The sequence below is a fragment of the Terrapene carolina genome, unplaced genomic scaffold (genome assembly GCF_002925995.2).
Source record: "Terrapene carolina triunguis isolate 2854851 unplaced genomic scaffold, T_m_triunguis-2.0 Scaffold210, whole genome shotgun sequence".
Taxonomy (NCBI): domain Eukaryota; kingdom Metazoa; phylum Chordata; order Testudines; family Emydidae; genus Terrapene; species Terrapene triunguis.
In genome coordinates this window covers 40,832,821-40,855,725 of record NW_020664561.1, presented here as the reverse complement: position 1 = coordinate 40,855,725, position 22,905 = coordinate 40,832,821, and the positions used below count along the sequence as shown (strand labels likewise).

At 43.4% G+C, this 22,905-nt stretch overlaps 1 protein-coding gene across 2 annotated transcripts in view; it reads left to right on the top strand.

The window, feature by feature from the left end:
* The first annotated feature begins 3,583 nt into the window (after positions 1-3,583).
* The window catches only part of SAMD13 (sterile alpha motif domain containing 13), a 24,370-nt gene continuing 5,048 nt past the window's right edge, over positions 3,584-22,905 (top strand). The window contains exons 1-3 of one of the 2 annotated variants that reach the window (XM_026655564.1): positions 3,584-3,611; positions 7,540-7,624; positions 19,198-19,309. In XM_026655564.1, coding sequence (XP_026511349.1) covers positions 3,602-3,611; positions 7,540-7,624; positions 19,198-19,309 — 207 coding nt within the window. In that variant the 5' untranslated portion in view covers positions 3,584-3,601. Of the gene's footprint in view, positions 3,612-6,060; positions 6,142-7,539; positions 7,625-19,197; positions 19,310-22,905 lie in introns of those variants that run through there. The other variant, XM_026655565.1, reaches the window with a different exon arrangement.

Sequence of the window (22,905 nt, the reverse complement as noted above, 5' to 3'; positions counted from 1 at the left end):
CTCTTCTGGTTGAGGCCCTGCCCCCTGCTCAGGACTCCGGAGTACTGGTAAGTCTTTTAAGTTACTTTCACCCCTGACTACAGGGGAACCTTTTGAAGGGGCTCAGGGACTATGGTGTATCTATTATTAATCTGCAAGGCACAGTAAGGGCTGGCATAGCCCAGATGAGAGTGCTTGGGTGGCTAACAGGCTGGTCGTGTCAGGGAGCTGACACCCAGTTAAGCACAAGCAGGTCTCCCTCTCACTGGTGGCGGGGGTAACAAGGTGACCCAGTCCTGGGTACCCCAAGAGCCAACACAGAATGGCTCTTCACCAGGGAAGAATAGGGCCCTTCATTGAAGTCTTTCTGGATTTTGGTATGTAGATATCAAAACATCACGTGCAGGAAAAAGGGCCCTCTGGTGGAGTGGATGAACAAAGACAATCGTGGGCTCTCGTCCTTTCTGTAAAGCCTATAATAAAACATTTACTGCAGCAAGTTCTAAATTGGAATTATGGTCAACAGGTCTAAAAAACATTCTTAGTTCAATCTATGTTTCTTTACAGGTATCACCCATTCTGAACCTTCTTGTTAATGGTTTGACACTCTTTGGGGAATGTGTTCTTGACAAGTGAAGGTCTGTCTCTAAGGTAAAAGGAAGATACTTGAAGGTGCATTTTGTCAAAAGAAATTAGCAATTGCTGTTTAGTTTTTCAGGAGCTAGGAGCAGTTCTTACCTCAACAACCTTCAATCATGGCATCAAACTAGCTAAGGCAGGTGCAGTGCAGAGGAAGGGAACAATGAGTGGGAAAACTGCAGGACTCCATATTCACCCCCTTCTCCCGCCACACACAGTGAGCATGTAACACAGCAGGAAATACATCCACTTTCCCATGTGGTGAGTGGGAGAAGGGGGCGGACAGGATCAGAGCTACCAGGGAGGAAGGAGTGAGCAGGGGTCGAAGAGAACTCAGCAATGAGTAAAATGGCTACCAAGACTACAAATGTAAAAATGAATAGACAAGATGAAAGACCAAAAGAGGAGAATAGACAGGGAAGAGAAATGAGAGAGAAAATGGATGGGGAAAAAAGAGAAACAGCAACTATTGTCTCAGGAAAAGGTGAGAAGGAACAGGGGGACAAGACACTCCCTGGTGCTTAATCCTTCCAACACCAATAAAACAGGTGTAAGATATAGCTGGAGTCCATTTCCTTTATCTTCCTCTGTGACTGAACGCACACTTGTATTCACACCAGACATGCCATCATAATAATTTTGTAATAAACCACCTGAGGCTCAGGGGTGGCACCAGCCTCTTCCAGGGAGGAGGGGAGCAGTTAACTGAGGTGGGCCTTAGCCTCCCCTCACCACGAGGCCTCTCCCCTCACAAGGCCCTGCCTCCTGGCAAAGCCAGGAGCTGGGCAGTAGTAAGAGCTGCTCAGGGAGCCCAGACCTCTCTGGGGTGTCCCAGACCCTCCACCTTCCCTGGGGCGCACCCCAGGGAACGGGGATACAGGCCGGGAGCTTGCTCTCAGTCACCCCAGCCCCCTACCCAGAGCAGGTAGAGGATCTGGGGGCTCCCCACAGTGGCCTGGGCTCCCTGGACAGCTCTTACCACAGTCTGGCTCTGACTCCCAGCCTAGCCAGGGTGCGGGGCCTCAGAAGGAAGAGGAGGAGCAGGGGCGGGGCTCCTGCATGTGTCCCACTTTTGCCTTTTGAAAAGGCGGTCACCCTAGTTGGGAGCAACAGCAGCAAAGCATTGTGAGACACCTGGGTTGCAGGGCAGGTGGTGACACAACCCCTCACTGGTCTAGATTGCACCCCAGAATGTGATTTCCTCCTGCATGTTCATTGCTGTTCCTTCAACACCTCTTCCCTTCTGCCCTGATTTACACCATGTGTCACTCCATTGAAGTAGCTGCACAGAGTGTAAATCAGAGTAGACGATCTTGGGCCCTGACCCAGCAACACATTATAAGCACATACTTAACTTTAAACATGGGAGCATCCTAAGCATCTAATTAACTTTGCTGGATCAGGGCCTTGGTGTATACGTTTGCACTCATTATGCACACCAGTTGAATGCCAGATTTGTGCAAGTTACACTACTGTATTCTTCACATGTTTTCTACTTGAGAAGTGCCTTACAAAACCACTGACATCTCTGCAGCCATTGGCTTTTAGCCAGCTCACTACACACACCTGCTTAGCAGCAGCACAACACTCAGCCAGCAGGGGACCTCAGGGAAGAGAGAGTGCCTCATGCTCCTCTACACTGACCTCTTTGTCCAATTCAGGAACAGCAATTTTTGATACTGGCACATGTAATGGCATGTGTGGCTTCATAGAATCATAGAATCATAGAATATCAGGGTTGGAAGGGACCTCAAGAGGTCATCTAGTCCAACCCCCTGCTCAAAGCAGGACCAATTCCCAACTAAATCATCCCAGCCAGGGCTTTGTCAAGCCGGGCCTTAAAAACCTCCAAGGAACATTAACATTCGTGAAGGCATGGTAGGGCAAGGCAACCAAAGTTAAAATCTCAAAACTGTGTGCTAAGGTAAGTAACAGATTCTATCCTAATGCAATTAAGGAATGATAATCAAACTACAGGAAAATAGGGAATTGAGGGGGAAATGCAGCCCTTTGTTGGCAAGTTAATGAATATTTAGAGCCAGAGAACAGATAGTTTGGAGGGGGATGAGAAAGCAGGTTGTGTGAATTAGGACTTTTTGTTTTGTTTTGTTGCTATTAATGATCTAAGAGATAATTATGGGTATTATGCAGGTAGACTGGCAATGGATTGGCCTGAATCTGTGCCACATTCAAATTGCCATCTACATCCTAGCAAGAATTAATTTTAACAACAACAAAACCGCCAGATGATTTCTTCACTGTCAGATATTTTTCATCTTCTACAGCGTTGTGGAAGATTCTTATTAAGAAGGGGAATTTGGGATTTTTGCCTTCTTTTTCAGTTTGTATAAAATCTCTGAGCATTTTTGCTCTTCTTTGGTTAAACTCCTAATTTGTGGGTTGTCTCTCCTGTCTAACTGCAAGGAAATATAAGGAAAACCAATATGAAGATTTTAAATATCCAGTTGACACTCAGTCTCTCTCTCTCGCTCTCTCTCTCTCTCTCTCACACACACGCACACTCTCTCTCTCTCTCTCTCTCTCTCTCTCTCTCTCCCCCCAAAATCCTCCGTTCCTGGAGTCTCCCAGTCTGTCTTTTTTATCATAATTTATTCCATGATCATAAGTGTATTTTAAATAGTCATAGTAAAAGTAACTTTCACAGTGCTAATTTACTAGGTTGTTTACAAGCAAAGAGTAAATCAGGTTCCCTGCCCCTTTAATCAATGCTTTAAAAATTAATGCAGCATGGAGGAAGTTTCCTTCCCAACTAGTGAGTCTCAGAGGTAGGTCTGCATATTTTTATTGAGATCTCATAGTGACAGTAAAATCTAGACTGCTACTCTTGCTCTGGAGTTATGGACTACAGCTCCCAGCATGCCACACTACCTGACAGATTGTCTGTGATTGGCCAGAGCATCTTCTATTTGGAACTCTGCATGTGGGTGCAGCTGTATTGGAGGAAGGCAGCCTTTTGCTGGCTATGAAGAAAGGTAAGTGAGGTCTGTTGTGCACTTCAGAGGGAATGGGATTTTTTTAATATTCAGTTTCCTTCTTCTGACTCATACTGCTGTATTCCTCCCCTAAGCAGCTTCCTTAAAAATGCATGCTTTGCCCTGAAGTATATTTAGAGCAACTTACAACAGTCCTGTGTGGAGAGCCAGGACTTGCTGCTGGATTGAAGATGAGCTCAAAAGGATCATGCATTATTTTTAAAAAGAAGAATAAAAGAGGGGATTATCACACTCTTAAGAGCTTACATTCCACACAGCTTAACACTAATTGTTTCATTCTTTCAAGAGAAGTTTGCCTAGCTAGTCCAGCAGAAAACTGAAGTTCCAAAGTGAAAGTGATTTGATTTTTTGTTTCACTTGATTTTCCCTTTGAACAAATTTGCTGACTTTTTCTCCCCCATGTCATTGCAAAAGAAAAGACATTTGGCTCTGTCTTGCTCTCCCAGATCTAAATTCCAGCATCTCTCTCTTCCACTAAAGGATTGCTGCACTTTGCTGCCATGCATGTGTGAGGTATTTGGTTTTCTTGTACTGCAGATTCTTCCAGGAACATGGAAAGCTTCTCAGTAGAAAGCGGACGTTTGGATATTAATGTACAATATCTGCACTGATTTCTGAATGTTTGATCTTGTGCAGATAAAATAAACTTAGGGCCACCCACGGCTGACCCCATGACATGGAACTGAGAACTGCCTAGTTCACTTCATTCCCAGTGTGGCCTGGAAAATACCTTTCACTAGTAACAGAAGCCAAACAGTCCAACAAGGCTCCATATCCGTCTCCTGCCTGCCCCCACCCTCTCCAGCAATATTTCCCCAAACAGTATCTCCTTGTTAATTGAATTATGTTACCTCATAACAGATTTAAAAACAATAGAACTTGGAGATTAGGGCTCAGCATCGAACTCTTCCATAGGCCATTAATGTATTGGATTCATATCTCTGCTTTTAAAGGACTTTTAGGCAGAACACGTGTGCAGTGTGAACTTTATTTTAAATACTCTAAGGATTAATTGAACAGCATGATGGAAGGAATGAGAGGGTGTGAGGGAATAGCTGCCTGAACTTTGTATCCTCAAATGTCAGTTCATTACCAAAGTTAGAAACCAACTGATGCAGCAAATTCAAGATGTCCTCATTTAGAACTTGCTCACTTCTTGAGAAACAAAGAGAATTGCTTTGTGCAGCTAAACTGTCTAACAAACACGTATTTATGCCACATTTTCCAGTACATTAAGTGAGATGTGAAATGGCGGTGGGTTCCTTTGCTGTGTAACACTGCCCCATAAGTGTCTATTACTCCATTTGATTTATCTGTGTGTATTTATTTATTCTAAATAAATTCTAAAAAAAACAAAAAAGCATGTACCACCACCACTTGCAGTGTCTTAACACAAAATTGTACTGTTTGAATGGTTTGTGTGTGCTTTTTTTATTTACCTGTCATTGCATAATGCAGGCAAAGTGAAATTGCCAGGGAAATGGACTTTAACCCTTGCGTACAATACTTTGGCCAAAACCACTAATACCACGTTTTCAGTGACTGGAGTGTTCATGCAGATGTCAGATTAATAGCCTGGAGACCAAAGTATGCCATTCACACAATATTTATGGCACAGATAACAGCAGTGCAAATTTTCCCCCTTACCACCCAGCCAGAGGGCATCAGGACTGCTCTGGAGAGACCATCTTTGGAGTGGGAATTGAGCAGAGGTTCTTGATAGTCTTGACCTCTTTTTTGGATCCGCTACTTTACAGTTTGAGCAAAGTTGCTCCTAACAGAATTTACTGTTACTAAATACATTGCATTTGGTCGTAGGGATGGGTGAGAAAGGTTTACACTGTCGAGGTCCCAAGAAGCAAATCACGAATCTTACACTGAATGTTAAGTGTATTACTCCCCTGTATAATGATTTGGGAGGATTTTCTGCTCTCCTTGCAGGAACTCTTTCCTGAAAAAGAAATTGCTAAAACCGACCCTCTGAGATTCTTTCCAAGGGCAAGTATTGTTAGAGCCTCGGCAGCATATTTGTTCCTGCAGTATCTGAAATGTGCTTTCTCCTTATTTTCACTCAGGTTAAACTAGTTGGAAACTGCTCATGAATATTTAACAGAGGAAGCAGTTGTTTGATAAAAGAGGGTAGGGGGAAAGACTCATTAATTTCAAAAGAGTTGTGGCTCTTTTACAAGGCAGTTGTTAAGTGGATTCTGCAGCAGGAGACGTGTGATTTATAGCATTAAATAATTATGCTGAAGGTATTTAGCTAAAGTGAGCAGGCAGAGCACTGTGTCTTTAAAAAGTCAGCCATGAAACAGAAGGCAGTTGGTGCAGCTTGTATGTGGTTCCTAACGTCATGCTGGCTCTGAGCCAGCCTGATCTTATTTCACTGTGTCAAATTGTACCTCCTTATTGAATTCCTTTGCCAGCCTACTTTATGAAAGAAATCCTTGGGGGTTCTTTTGCTGTTCTTGATAAGCTTGTAAAAATGATTTGTTTTAGTTGCTTGTAGGTAGGTTTTTCTTTTTTACTTTTTTCCTAGAAAAATGACAATGTGGTGTAATGTTGCCTAGTGAATGATTTCTGAGATGCTTATAAAATGGTGAATGTGTGTAACTCAGTTTCCAAAATCTTTCCTTGTATACTGCAAAAAAAGAAAGCAACTCTCAACAGATCATCTCAGTAATTAAGAACTGCAAGTTTCTGTCTGTTTGTGTGTGCTGTAAATGAAAATACCACACACCTGCAGCTTTATTTCTTCTTTTAATCTTGTTTCACAGTATCAGGGAGAACATTTTGCGAATAGTATAATTATTGCACTTGTCATTTTGCAGTAATCTCCTTAGATGGAGTGAGACGTGATTGGGGGGAATTGTATTAAATGATCTGATCTACAGTACAGAAAGAAACACCTTTTTGATTAGTTTGTAATAGTTGTATTTGGTGTTCTGCATCCTGTTAATTATATATTAAATATAGTAATGGTTTTTCAAAAGGTGTTTTTAAACGTTAATTTATATCCTAGATTTTTGTAAACTTTACATAGATGTAATGGTTTCCCATTCTTTTCTCCTTCAAAGGGCTCTGTGACATGTCATAGGCATCCATTAATGCCACAGCAAGAACATCTTGAATATTTAGTTAGTTACCCAGTGCTCTGTGAAACAGGAGTGAATTGCGGGGGGGCGGGCGGGAAGTCTTGGGTCACCTCTGCACTTCTCCCATGAACATAATAGTGGTGCAAAAATATGTACTGCGAAAATATCCCTGCACACTGCAGGGCGGGGGAAGAAGGGAGAATAAATTGGATTTTTTTCAATTTCACTCTAACTATGAGTCCCCACTTCTCTCCTCTGCACTCACTACAGCTACTGAAGACACTTCACTAGCTGAGGAAGGATAGTCATGTGGGAAAAGCACAGAAGTAGGCCTCAGCAGACATGGATTTAATTCCTGGTTCTGCCACAAACCTCCTGGGTAACCCTGGGTAAATAACCCAGCTCATCTGTGCCGGTTTCCCCACCTGTAAAATGGGGCACCGATACTTCCTTCCTCACAAGGATGTTGTGAGAATAAATTCTATACACATAGGTGAGATGCTAGAGTAATGGGAGGGGGCATAGAAAACCCTATAAATAAGTACTAGAAAGCACTTATTTTGGAAAAGGGTCAAATCGAATGTTCAGTTCCTGTCTGTAGAGCAGAGAGCACCTCTGGAGTTTGCTCATCAGCTTTTCCTAGTTTATAAGATGTTACCAGCTTCTGAGGAAAGCAGGGTCCTGACTGCACTTTTTCTCTCCAAAGGGAAGGTGGTTTTGTGCAGGAGAACACTCATTTCTGTTACATTATATTTCTCTTTTGTATTTACTGATTATTAAACACAGTTTTTTTTCCCCTCCTTATTGATTAGTTGCTGAACTTAAAGAAACCTCTACCCTCTCCATGCTGTCTGTTGACATGGAAAACAAGGAGAATGGCTCGCTGGATGTCAAAAAGTAAGTGAATTCCTGGGGAATGTTATATGTAGACAAAACCGAAAATTTCTTTAAATTCTTCCATTAGTTTTAATGGTTGAGGGTGGAGGGAACTGGTGTATTTATTGGTTTGCAAGCTTTCCACATTTGCAGTTGTCTTTATTGCATTCCAGCTGGGAAACAGAGGTCACAGACATTACATTGGTTAAAGGGGGCATCCTGCTGTCGTCTTTTCAACCATGACTGTTATGGAATTCCTTTCTGCACTCTGCATGTGGAAAACAAACATAAAGCAAATATGCACCGTGTACCTGTTTATGTCAAGTTCATAATGGTCTGTGGGGGAAAATGCTTTGTTCTTCTTTGAGTAACTGTCCCTATGGATACTCCACTCCAGGTGCGTGTGTGCCCGTGCACTTTCGATTGGAAATTTTTCATCAGCAGTGCCCATGGATCTGCACCTGTTCCCTCCCCATCCCGATGCTCTGGTCCAGAGGTGTATAGGGAGGGGCTGACCTGTCACTGCTCCAGTTCCTTCTCAGCCCATTGCGGCTTGAGTCGGAATATCACAGTGTTCGCTTGCTAGCCTTAATCCGGCTTGCTTGTTTTCTTCTTTTATTTTTTAGTATTTTCTTTATTTACTTTGCTGTTTTCTTATTTTAATTTCTAGCACAAAATTCTGCTTTCTGGGGCGGGGGATCATCCCACACTTCTTTTGTTTGTGGTCAGGGCCTCCATCCCCCTTGGCCTCTGCTGGTTTGTGACCCTTATTCCTATGTAGGTTATACCCAAAATTCCAAACTACAAATCCTGCCAGACCTGCCACAGGTCTTTTCCCCTCAGTGATGGGCATTCCAGCTGCCTCGGCGCATCTTACATCCCATCAAAGGATAAGGTCTTCTTCAGCTTCAAGAGCAGATCCAAGAAGCTAAGGGAGGACAGATTGAAACTACTTCTTAAGGAGGGCTCCTTGAGCTTTGGGCTTTGAAAACCCCCCTCCCCCTCCAGTACATCAGCATCAGCCTCTCAGGGTGCTCTAGCTTCTTTGGTTCTGGCTCTGATAAACACAGACCAAGGGGCAGCTTCAGAGGCTTCAAAGCCTTCTAAAAATGAAAGCTACCATTCTCCTGACAGGGAACCTGAAAGAAAGGCAAAGTCACCCCAAAGTCCAGAGAGCAGGGAAACCCCGCATCCCAGTATGGGTACTGCCAAGGCTTCCACCTCTTCCAGTATCAACATGCTAGTACCACCGAAAAGACTTCCAGCAGACATACTGAGGAGTCTATCGGCAAGCATCCTAGTGCAGCACCATCATGGGTACCTGGATTGGAGCCCTCCAAACACAGATTCCTTTTGGTCTCTGCTCTGGTACTGTCTTCCTTAGGTCCTAAAGACTGCCCATCCAAGACTCCATCATCTTCCCATTCCAGCTTCCCTCTCCCCTAGGTATATCCCAAGGACGAGACCCCAGGAAGCAGTTGGTGGTTGTCCCATCAATCTTGGCAGGACCTCACCATAGTGAGCTTGTGAACCCTGGGGCCCTGTGATGGGGCATGTTTCCCATACTCGTCCTGAAGGGTTAATGTAGTCCAGAGGGGCCAATTAACCTATTAGGCTGCAAGCTGGGGGGATAGTTAGGCTGAAAGGAAAGCCTTAATTACAGTAAGCTCACCTATGCAGGAACAGGTGGGGCTTCTATGAAGCCAGGGAGCTGATAACAGATAGGGGCTGCAAGAAGTAGTCTGCAGTCACTCCCGTTGCGAAGGGAGGCATGTTTGGAGCTATAGAATTTAGTTTGCAGTTACTCCCTGGGAGAAAGGAATTTGGGTGGCAAAGCCAGATTGGGAGTAAGAAAGGCACAGGGAAAAGACAGCAAGGTTCAGGATGTTGCAGACCTTGGCTGCTGATTAGAGAGTCCCTGAGCTGGAACCTGGAATAGAGGCAGGCCTGGGTTCCCCTACCAGCCACTAGGGGAGTGACACCATTGGGGCAGTGAATGAGAAGACTTCCTGAGACTGTAAGGAAAAACTTTGATACCCTGGAACGGGAGGACTATAGTGACCAGGCTGGTGGGCCAAGCCATGAAGGCAGAGCACCCTGAGTAGCACCTGGAAGAGAGAGTGGCAGCAGGGTGTTCAGTGAGCAGCAGAAGGGGGCCTTGGACCTGAAAAGAGCTAATCCCAGAGCAGCCAGGAGGAGGCACCTCAAGCGGTGAGTAGAGCACACCGTGGCAGACCTCTTATCGTGATCAGCTGTACAAACTGCTGTCACGCAATGGGACTCACCAGAGCAACAGCCACTGGTACCTAAGGACCCTCTTCCCCAGCCAGACCCTCCTGGGGCACAAGAATTAAGGTCAGAGGAGGAGGTATCTCCATCAGTGAAGTCCTCCTCCTCAACAGATAGGGCTGTTATGCCCCCTCCATCATCCTATGCAGATGACTTCAAGACCTTCCAAGAGCTAATGAAGAGAATATCAGAGGCCCTGCAGATCTCCTTGGAGTAGATATAGGAACCTCAGCACCCCCTGGTTTGCATACCTCCCCTCGAGGAAAGATTGCCTTGCCTAGCAATGATGCTCTACTGTTGCCAGCCTGTCCAATATGACAAACTCTAGTGATCATCCTGCCTACCTGCAAGAGGGCTAACAAAAACTACTAAGTACCAGCCAAGCGTTCAGAGTATCTTTTTCTTCCATCCCATCCCAAACTCTCTAGTGGTCAACACTGTTAACAAAAAAAAAAATAGTACTGGTCCAGATGGACCCTTCACGATAAAGAGCTCAAACCCCTCACCTTCTCAGCCGCAAGAGATATTCCTCAGCTAGCAGCAACTGTACCTTCATTAGATCCAGAGGAATTGTTTGTTGCCCTCAACTTCCAAGATGCGTATTTCCATATGGCTAGTAATCCAGCTCACTGATGAGTCTTATGGTTTGTTGTGGGCAAAAACCATTGCCAGCACTGGGTTCTTCCCTTTGGCCTTTTAGCCAGCAAGAGAGTCTTCACAAAAGTCCTCTTGGTCATCACAGTCCATCTTCGACAAATGGGAATCATCATCCTCCCCTATCTGGATGACTCACTCTTCAAGGGTTGCTCCTTCCTCTAGGTACAGTCAGCAACAAACAAGGGCCTACCCTTCTTCCACTCTCTGGGCCTTCATCTCAATTCTGAAAAGTCTGCCTTGATACCTGTCCACACATAGACTGCGTTGGAGCCACTCTAGACTGCAGCTGCCAGAGCATACCTGCCCCCCAGACAGGTTCCCCACAAAGTCACTCTCATTGCTACACTACATCAGATCCCCCAAACCACAGCAAGCCCTTCAACTTTTGGGACAGCGGGCAGCCTGTGACACTCCATGCAAGATTGGACTTTTGGTGTCTTCAAACCTGACTCAAATCTGTCTACACTCCCAACAAGCACAAGCTGCCTGTTCCTCAGAGTCCTCAAATCTCTCAACTGGTTGAGAGACCCCCCATAAGCTCTATGTGGGAGTTCCATTCTTGCTCTGACCTCCCACAAAGATCATCACTACTTGCCTCCATGTTAAGTATGGGTACCCACTTTCAGCGCTGCACAGCTCAAGGCAAATGGACTCTTGCTCCAATCAGCATCCTCAAACTCAGAGCAGTTTGATATGCTTGCTAACGCTGCCTACCCAAGATCAAAGATTCTCTGAGTCAAAGTAATGACAGTCTACAGAGCGGTCTATTTACCATGTAAATTGCCAAGGAGGAGCAAGATCCAGAGCCTGGTGCATCGCCCACACATAGACATCGGAGCCATTTATCTGACAGGCCAACTGAATTCAGCCCTGAATTTTCACCCAAAATGTGTGTTCTGCACTGTACAGCCCTCTCCTGGACAGTTCAGATATCTTAGGTCTGTTGCCCCTGTAAGGGAATCAATATCCAACTGTTTGTTACTTTAAATGGAGAGTTACCCACACAATTCAGTTTAAACACAACACTGGATTAGTTTTGATTAAACAATAAAACAAGTTTATTTAACTACAAAGGCATTTTAAGTGACTACAAGTTCCAGGCATTAAAGTCAGAAATGGTTACAACAGAAATAAAGATAAAGCACTTTCTAATGCTAAAATTTAACAAACCAGACTTGGTGAAGGTGAAATCCGTACCACATGTTCCCAGGAACGTTGCTGACCGAATTCTCAGGCCAGGATCTGCTCCCAAAGGCTGTTTCTTTTGTTGTCTTAGGTGAAAGAGAGAAAGTCGAATAGGAGGAGATACCTTGGGGTGGTTTTGCCCCTCACTTTACTGTTCAGTCCCCTTTTGAAATGGATTTTCCTGAGGGTTACCACTAAATAAAGTTCACTCCCGCTGTGAGGCTGCAGTCATGGAGTGTTGAGGTGAAAGAGGTTTCATACTGTTGTTTGCTGTTCATGCTGTTGTTTGTTTGTTCTTTTTGTTCCTGCCCCCTTCCTTGCCAATAAATGGCCACTTGAGAGGTTTTTGCCCACCAGCTTTGATGACATTTGGCTAGAGGTGTTATTTTGTCCTTTGTCTTTGAGAAACTGGTTTACCCAGACTTATCTGCTAAACATGCTTCAGACCTCATTTCAGGTTATGTTTATGACTTTACATAGAATGTTACTACAAACATTTCACCATGATATTATTGACCAGTGAGTTATTAGTTTTCAAATGATACCTCACAAGGCATATTATGTACACAGATTATTACAGTAGTGTGTAGGGTGTGACTACAGTGGTGCCTTTGGTCACCCCTACACTATTTGGGTAATTGGGAGTATGTTCTAGTCAGAAAACCACCACTGAAACCTTACCTGCAAAAGTGGAAGCGTTTCCAATCCTGGTGCGCAGAGCAGCCACTCTGCCCTCTGAGTCTCTCCACATGTACATACTTGATCACTGGCTAAATTTAAAAACTGTGGGCCTGTCTCTGAGCTCCAGTAAGGTCCACCTAGCTGCCATTACAACTCTCTGCCCACCAGTCCAGGGGTGTCTAGTATTCACACATCTTCCTGCTGCCAGGTTTATTAAGGGCTTCTCTAACCATTTTTATAACATACAAAAACCTACTACTTCTCACTGCCTTGAGAAAACCCTCATTTGAATCCATGTGGAGCTGTTCCCTTGTTCAGTTACCTCATTCCTCACAGTCATTGTGACGTTCCCTTGGTGTTATCTGGATCGGTGATCTGCTAGGTCACTGCAGTCCTGGACTCTGGGAGCCAGCCTTATTCTGCTCTGCTGTGAGAACCCCCACTCCTGGCCTGTTCACACACAGCCTCTGGCATGTAAACTGCTTGGATTGTGCAACCAAATGACACTAGCCAATATCTCCAGTCCCAGACACAACCCTAGGAACCTCCGTCGTGCAGTATCCAGTTATACCTGCTGGATGCTGCAAGCTTATATGAGTTCGTCAATTTAACAAAGAAATTGATATGTACCAGGCTTGTTATCCCAAGTAGAGTCTCTGACACGCTTCAAACCAAACACACTGCTTCAGGTAGAATAAACAAACAAATTTATTCACTACAAAAGATAGATTTTAAGTTATTATAAGTCAAAGCACAACAAGTCAGATTTGGTCAAATGAAATAAAAGCAAAATGCATTCTAAGCTGATCTTAACGCTTACCCTTACAAACTTAGATGCTGGCTGGTTGCCCTGCAGCCAAGCTCTCCCCTTTGATCAGCGTTTCAGTCGCTTGGTGGTGATGTCTGTAGATGGAGGTGGAAGAGAGAGGAAGAGCATGGCAAACGACTCTCCCTTTTATCATGTTCTTTCTTCCCTCTTGGCTTTGCGCCCCCCCCCCCTTCAGGGTCAGGTGAGCATTACCTCATCGTAGTCCCTGACTGACCAAGGGAAGGGGGATGACTCACTCGAGAGTCCAACAGATCCTTTGTTGCTGCCTTGGCCAGTGTCCTTTGTTCCTGTGAGGCTGGGCTGGGTTTGTCCCATACTTGCCCTGATGAGGTGTGAACTGCCCCTCTGTTCCTGGAGAGTTTTGCCTGGGCTTGTTTTAAGCCACAAGGACACATTTTTAGTCTCATAACTATATACATGAAATTACAACCTATAACATTACTATAACAACAAAGCTCAGTGTATCATGAGCCTTCCGAAGACACCTGACATGACAAACTTTGCATTGGATACCACACAATCCTATTATAAGAATGAACATGGGGATGCAGGGTGTTCCCCCGAGATACAGAGTGTCACAGTCATTAGCTGGCCAGAAGGGTAGGGGAACTAGGTGTACTTGTGGCTGATCCACTGTACACTGTATTCTACCAGGACAAGGCAACCTGATGTCCCCATTCTTGTTTCTTACCTAAGGTTTCATTAGACTTCCACATAAACAAAGACATTCAGTTACCACTTTTCTACCCAAAACTTCATGCCTCATGGGAGGAAACCAGTCTTCACATTTTGGACATGGGAGGAGCTCTTGCCTTTTATCCTGAGTAGGAGTAACCTGTTCAGAGCTTCTCCCAGACTTTGTCACCTTCTCAGAGAGAGTGACGGGATGTTCGATTTCCACCCAAACACTATCTAAATGGGTTTCAGGATGCATTTTAGCATGTTACAAAGCTTTGGAAATGCATCCCCACCTAGGGTCACTGCCTATTCCACTAGGGCATAATCCACTTCTATCGCCCTACTTAAGAATTTACCCATCACAGACATTTGCAAGGGCACCACCTGGTCACCTGGGTGCACCTTTTCCCGGCACTGTGCTATTGTGTATGCTCCTAGGGTAGATGCAGCCATTGGCCAGGCTGTTCTCCAATCTGTAGTGAATCCGCTGCCTCAGGAGCATAAATCCTATTGACAGTAGATGTTCCTAAATCCCTTTTGAAAATGAAATTCAGGCTCCTAAATCATTTAGGTGTTGCACTGCTGAGCACAGCAATGCCTGCCTACCTACCTTTAAAATTCTGGGCCTTAATCTTTGCAGTTCATTGCACTTTTCTTTTCTTATTTATGTTTGCTGTTCACATGACCAGTCATATAGAGCTTTCATGAATTTATGTTTGTACAAATGCTGAGAGTAAGCATCTAAAGTTTCAGTTACACAGCACCTTCCATCCTTACAACCAGGGATTAACAAAGGAGATAGCATGAGGGGAGCTCCTCCTCTGTTGAGGGGGTGAGAACTGCTCAGACAGGGGATCAGAAGAGGGGTAGTTGGCAGGCCAGGTACCTGCCTGGGGCTTCCAGGCTTCCTGCCAGAGGGTGGCACAGCAGCCTGATGGGAGAAGTGTCCCAGCTGGGAGCACCTATCCACCTGTTCCAAAGAGAGTTCTGTTCCCCTGCTGGCTTCTCCTCCCATCCAGAGATGATGACAGATGGAGATGATACATACATTTGGTGCAATGTCTTGTCTGAAATAACGTATTTCCCAACTTTCCTGTTTAAAAACCTCCAGGACCTGCTATTTTTATTCCTTTTGACATCCGTGCAGGTTCTTCACCCTGGTCAAATCTAAATAGTGGCACTGGGTGGGACCAATAAGCTGCGTGCATGCGTGTACACACGCAGACGCATACTTTGGCTCGGTTGGCTGCAGGCCTGCTGCTTGGGGACATAAACTGCTTTCACACACATTCCTTCTCATTTCCCCCGAAGGAAATAGACTGCACGGTGATGGGCACGATATAAAACCAGGTAGATAAATTAGATAAATGGTTCCTAATCTCTTCCCACGTGCTGCATCTCATCGCTACAAGATGATGATGCAACACTTTATTACCATGTAACATCAAGACCTTTGATGATAGCTATCAAAACTGGTGAGCTTCCCCTCCTATTTAGATCTTCTTTAAGCACTGGTTACAGCACAGCAATATGCATTTATGCAGTAACTATACATGGATCATACCATGTATGTCCATTTGGAAACCACCCTCAATTAGAAGCCTCACCTTTGCCATAGGTGTTGCAGGGGGAAAGTAATCCAAACAAGGACAGCTTATATTTAATTATTTTCCCTTTTGGCTCAAATGGTAGAGGCTCAGCTGCTAATTGAAGGTGGCTATTTAAAGCTGGTGGGTAATGTAATTAAATTGAACAGAAGCTGTGGTTTCTAAGTGAATGTATACAGCATGTGTGTGCTTATGTACAAAATAAGCATTTGGCACTATGTTAGAGGTTATAAATAGCTTTAGTAAAAGCTGTTTTTTCAAGACGCTGCTGTATCTTTCCAGACCTTTCTGCTTCCACCACATGATGGCAATAAAGGCACAACACACAGACCGTGGTGAAAAGCAAACAGGCCACAACTTTATTTGTAATCAGTGCATCTGGTACCAGGCAATTCAACCTGTCAGGTCATAAAATGCCAGCCCCTTTAAGGTTTTAAGGCACCCTGTGTGCCGGACATAAACACGTATTTATGGCTTAAGCTATGATTCTCACACATTCCCTTTCCTTGTCTAAAGAATTGAGCTTTGCACAATAATTAAGCAATGAGGAAGCTGTTCAATCCACAGTCTGGGAGCCAAGAAAGGTTAGAAATCCAGCCAGTCTCAACTGGTTTCTGCCACACTCCTTCCAAGCTTTAAGTTCTGTAGTTTTTGAAACCACCTCTCACTTGAGGTCCAGCAAGATGCTGCTACTTGTGAGGCAGAAGCCTGCATTTATTGGGACAAGTTAATCACCAGTGTAGCTCCATTGAAGTTAACGTATTTATACCTGGCGTGAGTCTTGACCATTGTGCATAAATATTTCCTGTACTGTAAGAGCAATAGCATGGAGAACTAAAATCTAAAAATAAAATGTTTTAAAACACGCCTTGAAGCACAATAAGCTTGAAATTAAAATGTATTTGTTAGTAAACAAAATTTTAGTAGGCATTTTTGCACATTAAATCTTTTGTTTGCTATATAGAAAGAATATGGAAAATTAAGCACTTTTAAAATTCACAATACTTTTTTAATGCTCAATTTTTATTTTAAGTGGCGCCATGATGCAGATTGTAAGTGTGATGTGAGAGGCATATTCTGCACCTTGGGGAAAATGCAGAGATTTATGTAAAAATCTTAAACTAAAATGCATTCTGTATTTAAGAGAAATACTACAAGTATTCTGCAGTACTCATCCCAGTTAGCAAATCCTTTGCTTGCAGCGAATAGTATCTTACTCCACAAGTAGCCCCATTGAAATCAGTGGGTCTGTTTGTGAAGGGCTCTCAGCCTGGCCCTTAACTTACTGTGGTTTTTGGGCTATTGCTGTGGAATGCTTTTGTATTATATTTAATGAGTGACAGAAAATGTTTTAAAGGGGCTAAAATGCTAATGTACAAGCAATGTTACCATGCAACTTCAAAGATCCAGAATTCTGCTGTCACATACAAATATAGATCCCAGGAGTCAGAGGAGAAGCAACAGCCAATCACACAACTGGGAGACCCCCAAAGCGCTCAGTGAAGTTTGAGCCACCATCTCCAATTCTGCCCCTGTTCTTTGTGGCTGGTCAAAAGCAGTTAGGAGACTGTGGACCCTGTGCTGACAGAGATAATCACCGCCTCTTTCCGTGAAATCGATCTTCCTGCCACTCTGAAATGCACAGTGGTCTAGCGTTGCTGCCTGACTAAGCCCGGGCAAGATGGAAGCGGTGATAGTGGGAAGAGGAACCTTTGGAAGAATAGGCCAAAATCAACCTCCTGAGCAATCAATCACCTGGTGCTCAGCATGCTGTTTTGACTCTGTCCAATACTGTCCACAATCTGCAACTTGAATCCTGACTGTCAAGGCCCGAAATGGACTTGTCCTTTGCTACTTTAGGGATCACATAGATCCCTAAGACCACAAGCAACCACTATAGTCATCAGGAATGGTGGAGCCCTGCTGCTACTACCCTGATGGGGGCCATATAGATATCTAGACAGATACTCTTGCTGTGGTAAGCTAAGACTCATCAGGGCAGGGACTAGACCTTCTCAGCAGCAGGAACTCCCTTCCATCACAGTGATCCTGAACCGCACGAGTTTTGAGGTCAGATGCAAGATTCACCACCTGGGCATTGCTTTCCCTATTAGCAATCCAAACATAGCTCAGTATAGACAGATGCAGGAAGAGACGAGAGAAGGAAAAGTGAAGCAAGAGAATTAATTTTTAAAATTTCTAAATCCACTCCAATAGATAGTACAGTCTTCTTGAGTACTTGTATGCTCACATAAGCTTTGATAGCCTTTGCATTCCGTAGTGACGAGTGAATTATAAATACATAGATATGCATATATGTGCTGTGCACCTGGGATTAGACTCCAGGGCTAAAGACTGCCCAAAGATGAAAGATATTGTAAATGTCCTTGTCTTTCATGTTCAAACTAAAGGAAGCTAGAGCAGTAAGTCTTTGGGCCAGATTTCTGACCTGGGACACATGCATGCAAATCCCAGTGGTTACAATGAGATCTTGGGCCACGTATCTAAAGGCTGAATTTTGGCTTCTAATTATTTATATTCATATTCAAAATATGTATTATAAAGACCTTTGGCTCTGGCTCTGTTTCTCTCTTGGGAACCCCTTTAATCATTTGAGACCGTGGAAGCGTTTCGCCTGATTTCAGAAATATATATATAAATTAGTTCTTGTTATTTCCTCATTGATGCTACAACTGAGCCATTGACAGGGATGGCACAGTTAAAATGGAGAATATCTGTGGCTGAACTTCTTTTGTACATTGAAAGCTGTAGCTGTAGAAGCATTTTATAAAAGCAGGTGTTTCCTGTGAGTGACTACTTGCTGTTCATCTCCTGAAATTACTGGATGAAAGCCAGAGTCAAGCTAGTTATGTGCAGGTTTTATTAACAACTTGCAGAGCCAAAAAGGTTATCTGAGATAAGAAGGTAGGTTAAAGATAAGCAATGCTGTCTGGAATCACTCTGAATTAATAACTAATGGGTAACATTCTGAATGATTTGTTGTTTCTGATGCTGCTGAAAGCAATTGGCTGAGGTCAGCCACAGAAAGGAATCAATTCTGACTGTGTTTAACAGATGTTTTCTAGGATTCTTAGCTGATTAGAAAATCCATAGATTTGTTAAGTCTTAAAGGCAATGTTGAAAGACTTGGATAATGGGAGCATGTAGAGTGTTTCACGGTGCAGATGCATCCCTGATTCATAAGAGAGTTTATGTATATATTCCATTGGGGATATGCACATTGGCAAAATACTGAAATCATCTGAACAGAGTTTGGTAGGAGAAAACAAATAGCAGACAAAGTCTTGGGAGACTGGTGTTCAATCCCAAACTTGGTACGTCTTGTGCTCCAAGGCCAGTAGGGGACTGGGGAGAGCTGTGAAGGCAGCATGTTCAGCCCTTACATGAGGAGGAGTCTCTATTGACCCCGTCTGGCCAATTTGAGGACTAGCAGTAATGTATTTTCAAGGGAGAGGTATCCCGCCTTTCTCTGGTGTCCTTGACACTGGGTCTTTGAAGTGGGGAAGAATGTGAGTGACTGTCATTTCTTTAAGAGCGTCCTGGAGGATGCCTTCCTCTGGGGGAAAGAGTACGTGGGTTGCACACACAGAAGCAGCATACAATATGCACACACATAGTGATTACCTGTCTACATTTGCATTTTGTAGTTCAGTAGAGAATGGGAGACCTCCTGACCCTGCTGACTGGGCTGTCACTGATGTCGTAAATTACTTCAGAACAGCAGGATTTGAAGAACAAGCCAATGCTTTTCAAGAACAGGTAAATCGGATTGGATTGACTGTCACTGCCCTTTGACTCCTCACATTTTCATTATACGGGCTGGTTGTACAAAGGTTAGTGCATGGTAAGTCTCCTAGAAAGGGAACATTCTGGGTGGCAACCGCTGGGATTATTATCTTTAAACAATATCCTCATTTTACAGGACATGCACTGTAGCTGGAGGAAGGCTGCTCTTGTGATCTAAGCATTAGACTGGGACCTGAAGAATCTGAGCTCTATTCCTGGCTTGGCCACAGCCCTTTCTGTGTGAACTCAGGAAAGTCACTTAAACGCTCTGTGCCTAAGCTTCACCATATGTAAAATGGGAATAGTACTTCCCTACCTCTTAAGTTCAGTTGCGTGCTGCTTTGTTGCCTGGGAGTCTTGCTCTCTTGGCTTGAGGAAAGGTTCCTTGATTAAAGTCATTACAAGTAATCAGGAAACAGAGAAATTGAATGTAGGGGGAAAAGCAGTAGCCTTCTTGCATAGCAACAGCACATTGCTCTGCTACATGAACATAAGAATGGCCATACTGGGTCAGACCAAAGGTCCATCTAGCCCAGTATTCTGTCTTCCACAGTGGCCAATGCCAGGTGCCCCAGAGGGAACAGAATAGGTAGTCAAGTGATCCGTCCACTGTCGCCCATTCCCAGTTTCTGGCAAACAGAGGCTAGGGACAACCATCCCTGCCCATCCTGGTTAATAGCCAGTGATGGACCTATCCTCCATGAATTTATCTAGTTCTTTTTTGAACTCTGTTATAGTCTTGGCCTTCACAACATCCTCTGGCAAAGAGTTCAGCAGATTGACTGTGCGTTGTGTGAAGAAATACTTCTTTTTGTTTGTTTTAAACCTGCTGCCTATTAATTTCATTTGGTGACCCCTAGTTCTTATGTTATCAGAAGAAATAAATAATACTTCCTTATTTACTTTCTCCACACCAGTCATGATTTTATAGACCTCTATCATATCACCCATTCGTTACCTCTTTTCTAAGCTGAAAAGTCCCAATCTTATTAATCTCTCCTCATACGGAAGCTGTTCCATACTCCTAATAATTTTCTTTGCCCTTTTCTGAACCTTTTCCAAGTCCAATATATCTTTTTTGCAACGGGGCGACCATATCTGCACGCAGTATTCAAGATGTGGGCATACCATGGATTTATATAGAGGCAATATGATATTTTCTGTCTTATTATTTATCTCTTTCTTAATGATTCCCAACATTCTGTTTGCTTTTTTGACTGCCTCTGCACATAGAGTGATCCACATTGACTCCAAGATCTCTTTCTTGAGTGGTAACAGCTAATTTAGACCCTATCATTTTATAAGTATAGTTGGGATTATGCTTTCCACTGTGCATTACTTTGCATTTATCAACATTGAATTTCATCTGCCATTTTGTTGCCCAATCATCCAGTTTTGTGAGATCCCTTTATAGCTCTTTGCAGTCTGCTTTGGACTGAACTATCTTGAGTAGTTTTGTATCTTCTACAAATTTTTCCACCTCACTCTTTATCCTTTTGTCCACATCATTTATGAATATATTGAGTAATACTGGACCCAGTACCAACCCATGGAGGACACCACTATTTACCTCTCTCCATTCTGAAAACTGACCATTTATTCCTACCCTTTGTTTCCTACCTTTTAACTTTTTAACTGATCCATGAGAGGCTTTTCCCTCTTATCCCATGATAGCTTACTTTGCTTTAGAGCCTTTGGTGAGGGACCTTGTCAAAGGATTTCTGAAAATCTAAGTACACTATATCCACTGGATTCCCCCTTGTCCACATGCTTGTTGACCCCCTCAAAGAATTCTAGTAGATTGGTGAGGCATGATTTCCCTTTTCAAAAACCATGTTGACTCTTCCCCAACAAATCATGTTCATCTATGTGTCTGACAATTCTGTTCTTTACTATAGTTTCAACCAGTTTACTTGGTACTGAAGTCAGGCTTACCGGCCTGTAATTGCCTTGAGAAAGATGTTGGATCTTCACTAGTTGGGCTGCTGGAGAGGAGGCACAAGATACTGGTATGCTTTTTATCTCAGGGGAAACAAGGTGATGGCTGGAACAGCCTACTCCTACAGCATTTCTGCCATCTGAGTAGAAGCAGTGAAGCCAAAGGTGACACTTCCCCCTTGGATGAAAGGTTCCACAGTAGCTGTCTTGATGTGACAGGGAAGGATCAGTGAAGAAGAATCAATGAAAAAGGTAGCCAGGGACTGATCACTCAGTAAGCTGTTAATGCAATATGGATCCTTTCTCCTACAGGTCACTGTTTCATGGTTCAGTACCGACAAAAGTCACAACAAGGACCTAAAGTCCATGTGGAATGAGTTTGGTGTATCTTGTATCGAGTGGACAAGCATTCACATAACCATCATCATCATTACTGGTATTGACTGACACACTTGCTGGCAGTCTGTCAGCTGTGAGGTTAATGACTGAATGGATCATTGAAACTGGGCTACTTGCACACAGCTGAGGAGCCGCAGTGGGGCAGTGAAGGGAAATTTGCATTAGAACTGCCCATGATGTGCCTGCCTTTTTTGTAGCAAGAGACCATACATCTCCAGGTCTGTTAGTCTGGCACCGTTCCTGATCACTGAGACCCAAACGTTCAAACTTGGATGCTCAAAGTTAGGCACCAAAATTCATATTTAGGCACCTAGATAATTGCCCTGATTTTCCAGAATGCTGAGCAGTCATAACACAGGGTCAGTGACATCTGTGGGTGTGTAGTACTTCTGGAGATGAGGCCTTAGTGCACCCAAGTTTGAACACCTGGGCCAAAATGTCTTTTAACAAAAGAACAAATAAATAACAATGTCTTCTTCTGTGAAAATCTTCTCTCCATAATGACGATATGGGAATGTACCTACTTGGAAACAGTTTTATTTTTATTCTCTGCATCCTTCGAGGGGAAGTTTTTCTTAAAAGCTGCTTATTTCATTTAGTTCAGGATTTGATAAATTACAAAATATTGGCCAGATAAAAATTATAGCTGTAAAAACTGCATAGCAATAATCTCTTCCTGACATTCTATTTTCTTTGCTTGATTTTTACAATTTTTGCAAAATTAATGTTTTTTGCAGCTGATAAGAACAATTTTGAAGGGGAGGATAGAGATCTGGAATCTTTTTATATATGTAACATATGTATATGTAACATATATATAAATAAACCATTTTTTTTAAAATCATACAATTCAGCAACCATCTTTTTAATTTGGCTTAAAAGGTATATTTATAGCATGCGTGTTTTAGCAAATATTTAACAGATTTCAGGACCTGTAGGTTGCCTCTTTGCCTGTTACATTCTGATGTACCTGAAATCTTTGCACTAAAAGACTTTGGACATTTAATGGCGATGGTTCTAAACTTTGATACAAAACTTCTGTCTCTCACCCCACCCATCCATCCTTTCAGCACCTCCATAAGGCGTTTCAAACGTTGCAGCTCTAAACTTTTCCTCTCACAGACAAGAAGCCTATCAAAATTCTGTTCTAGCCTTCTTTATTTGGCATAGAGCCGTCCAGTGCTAAAATGAAATGCAGGCTTTCCAAAAAAAAAAAAAAAAAAAAAAAAAAA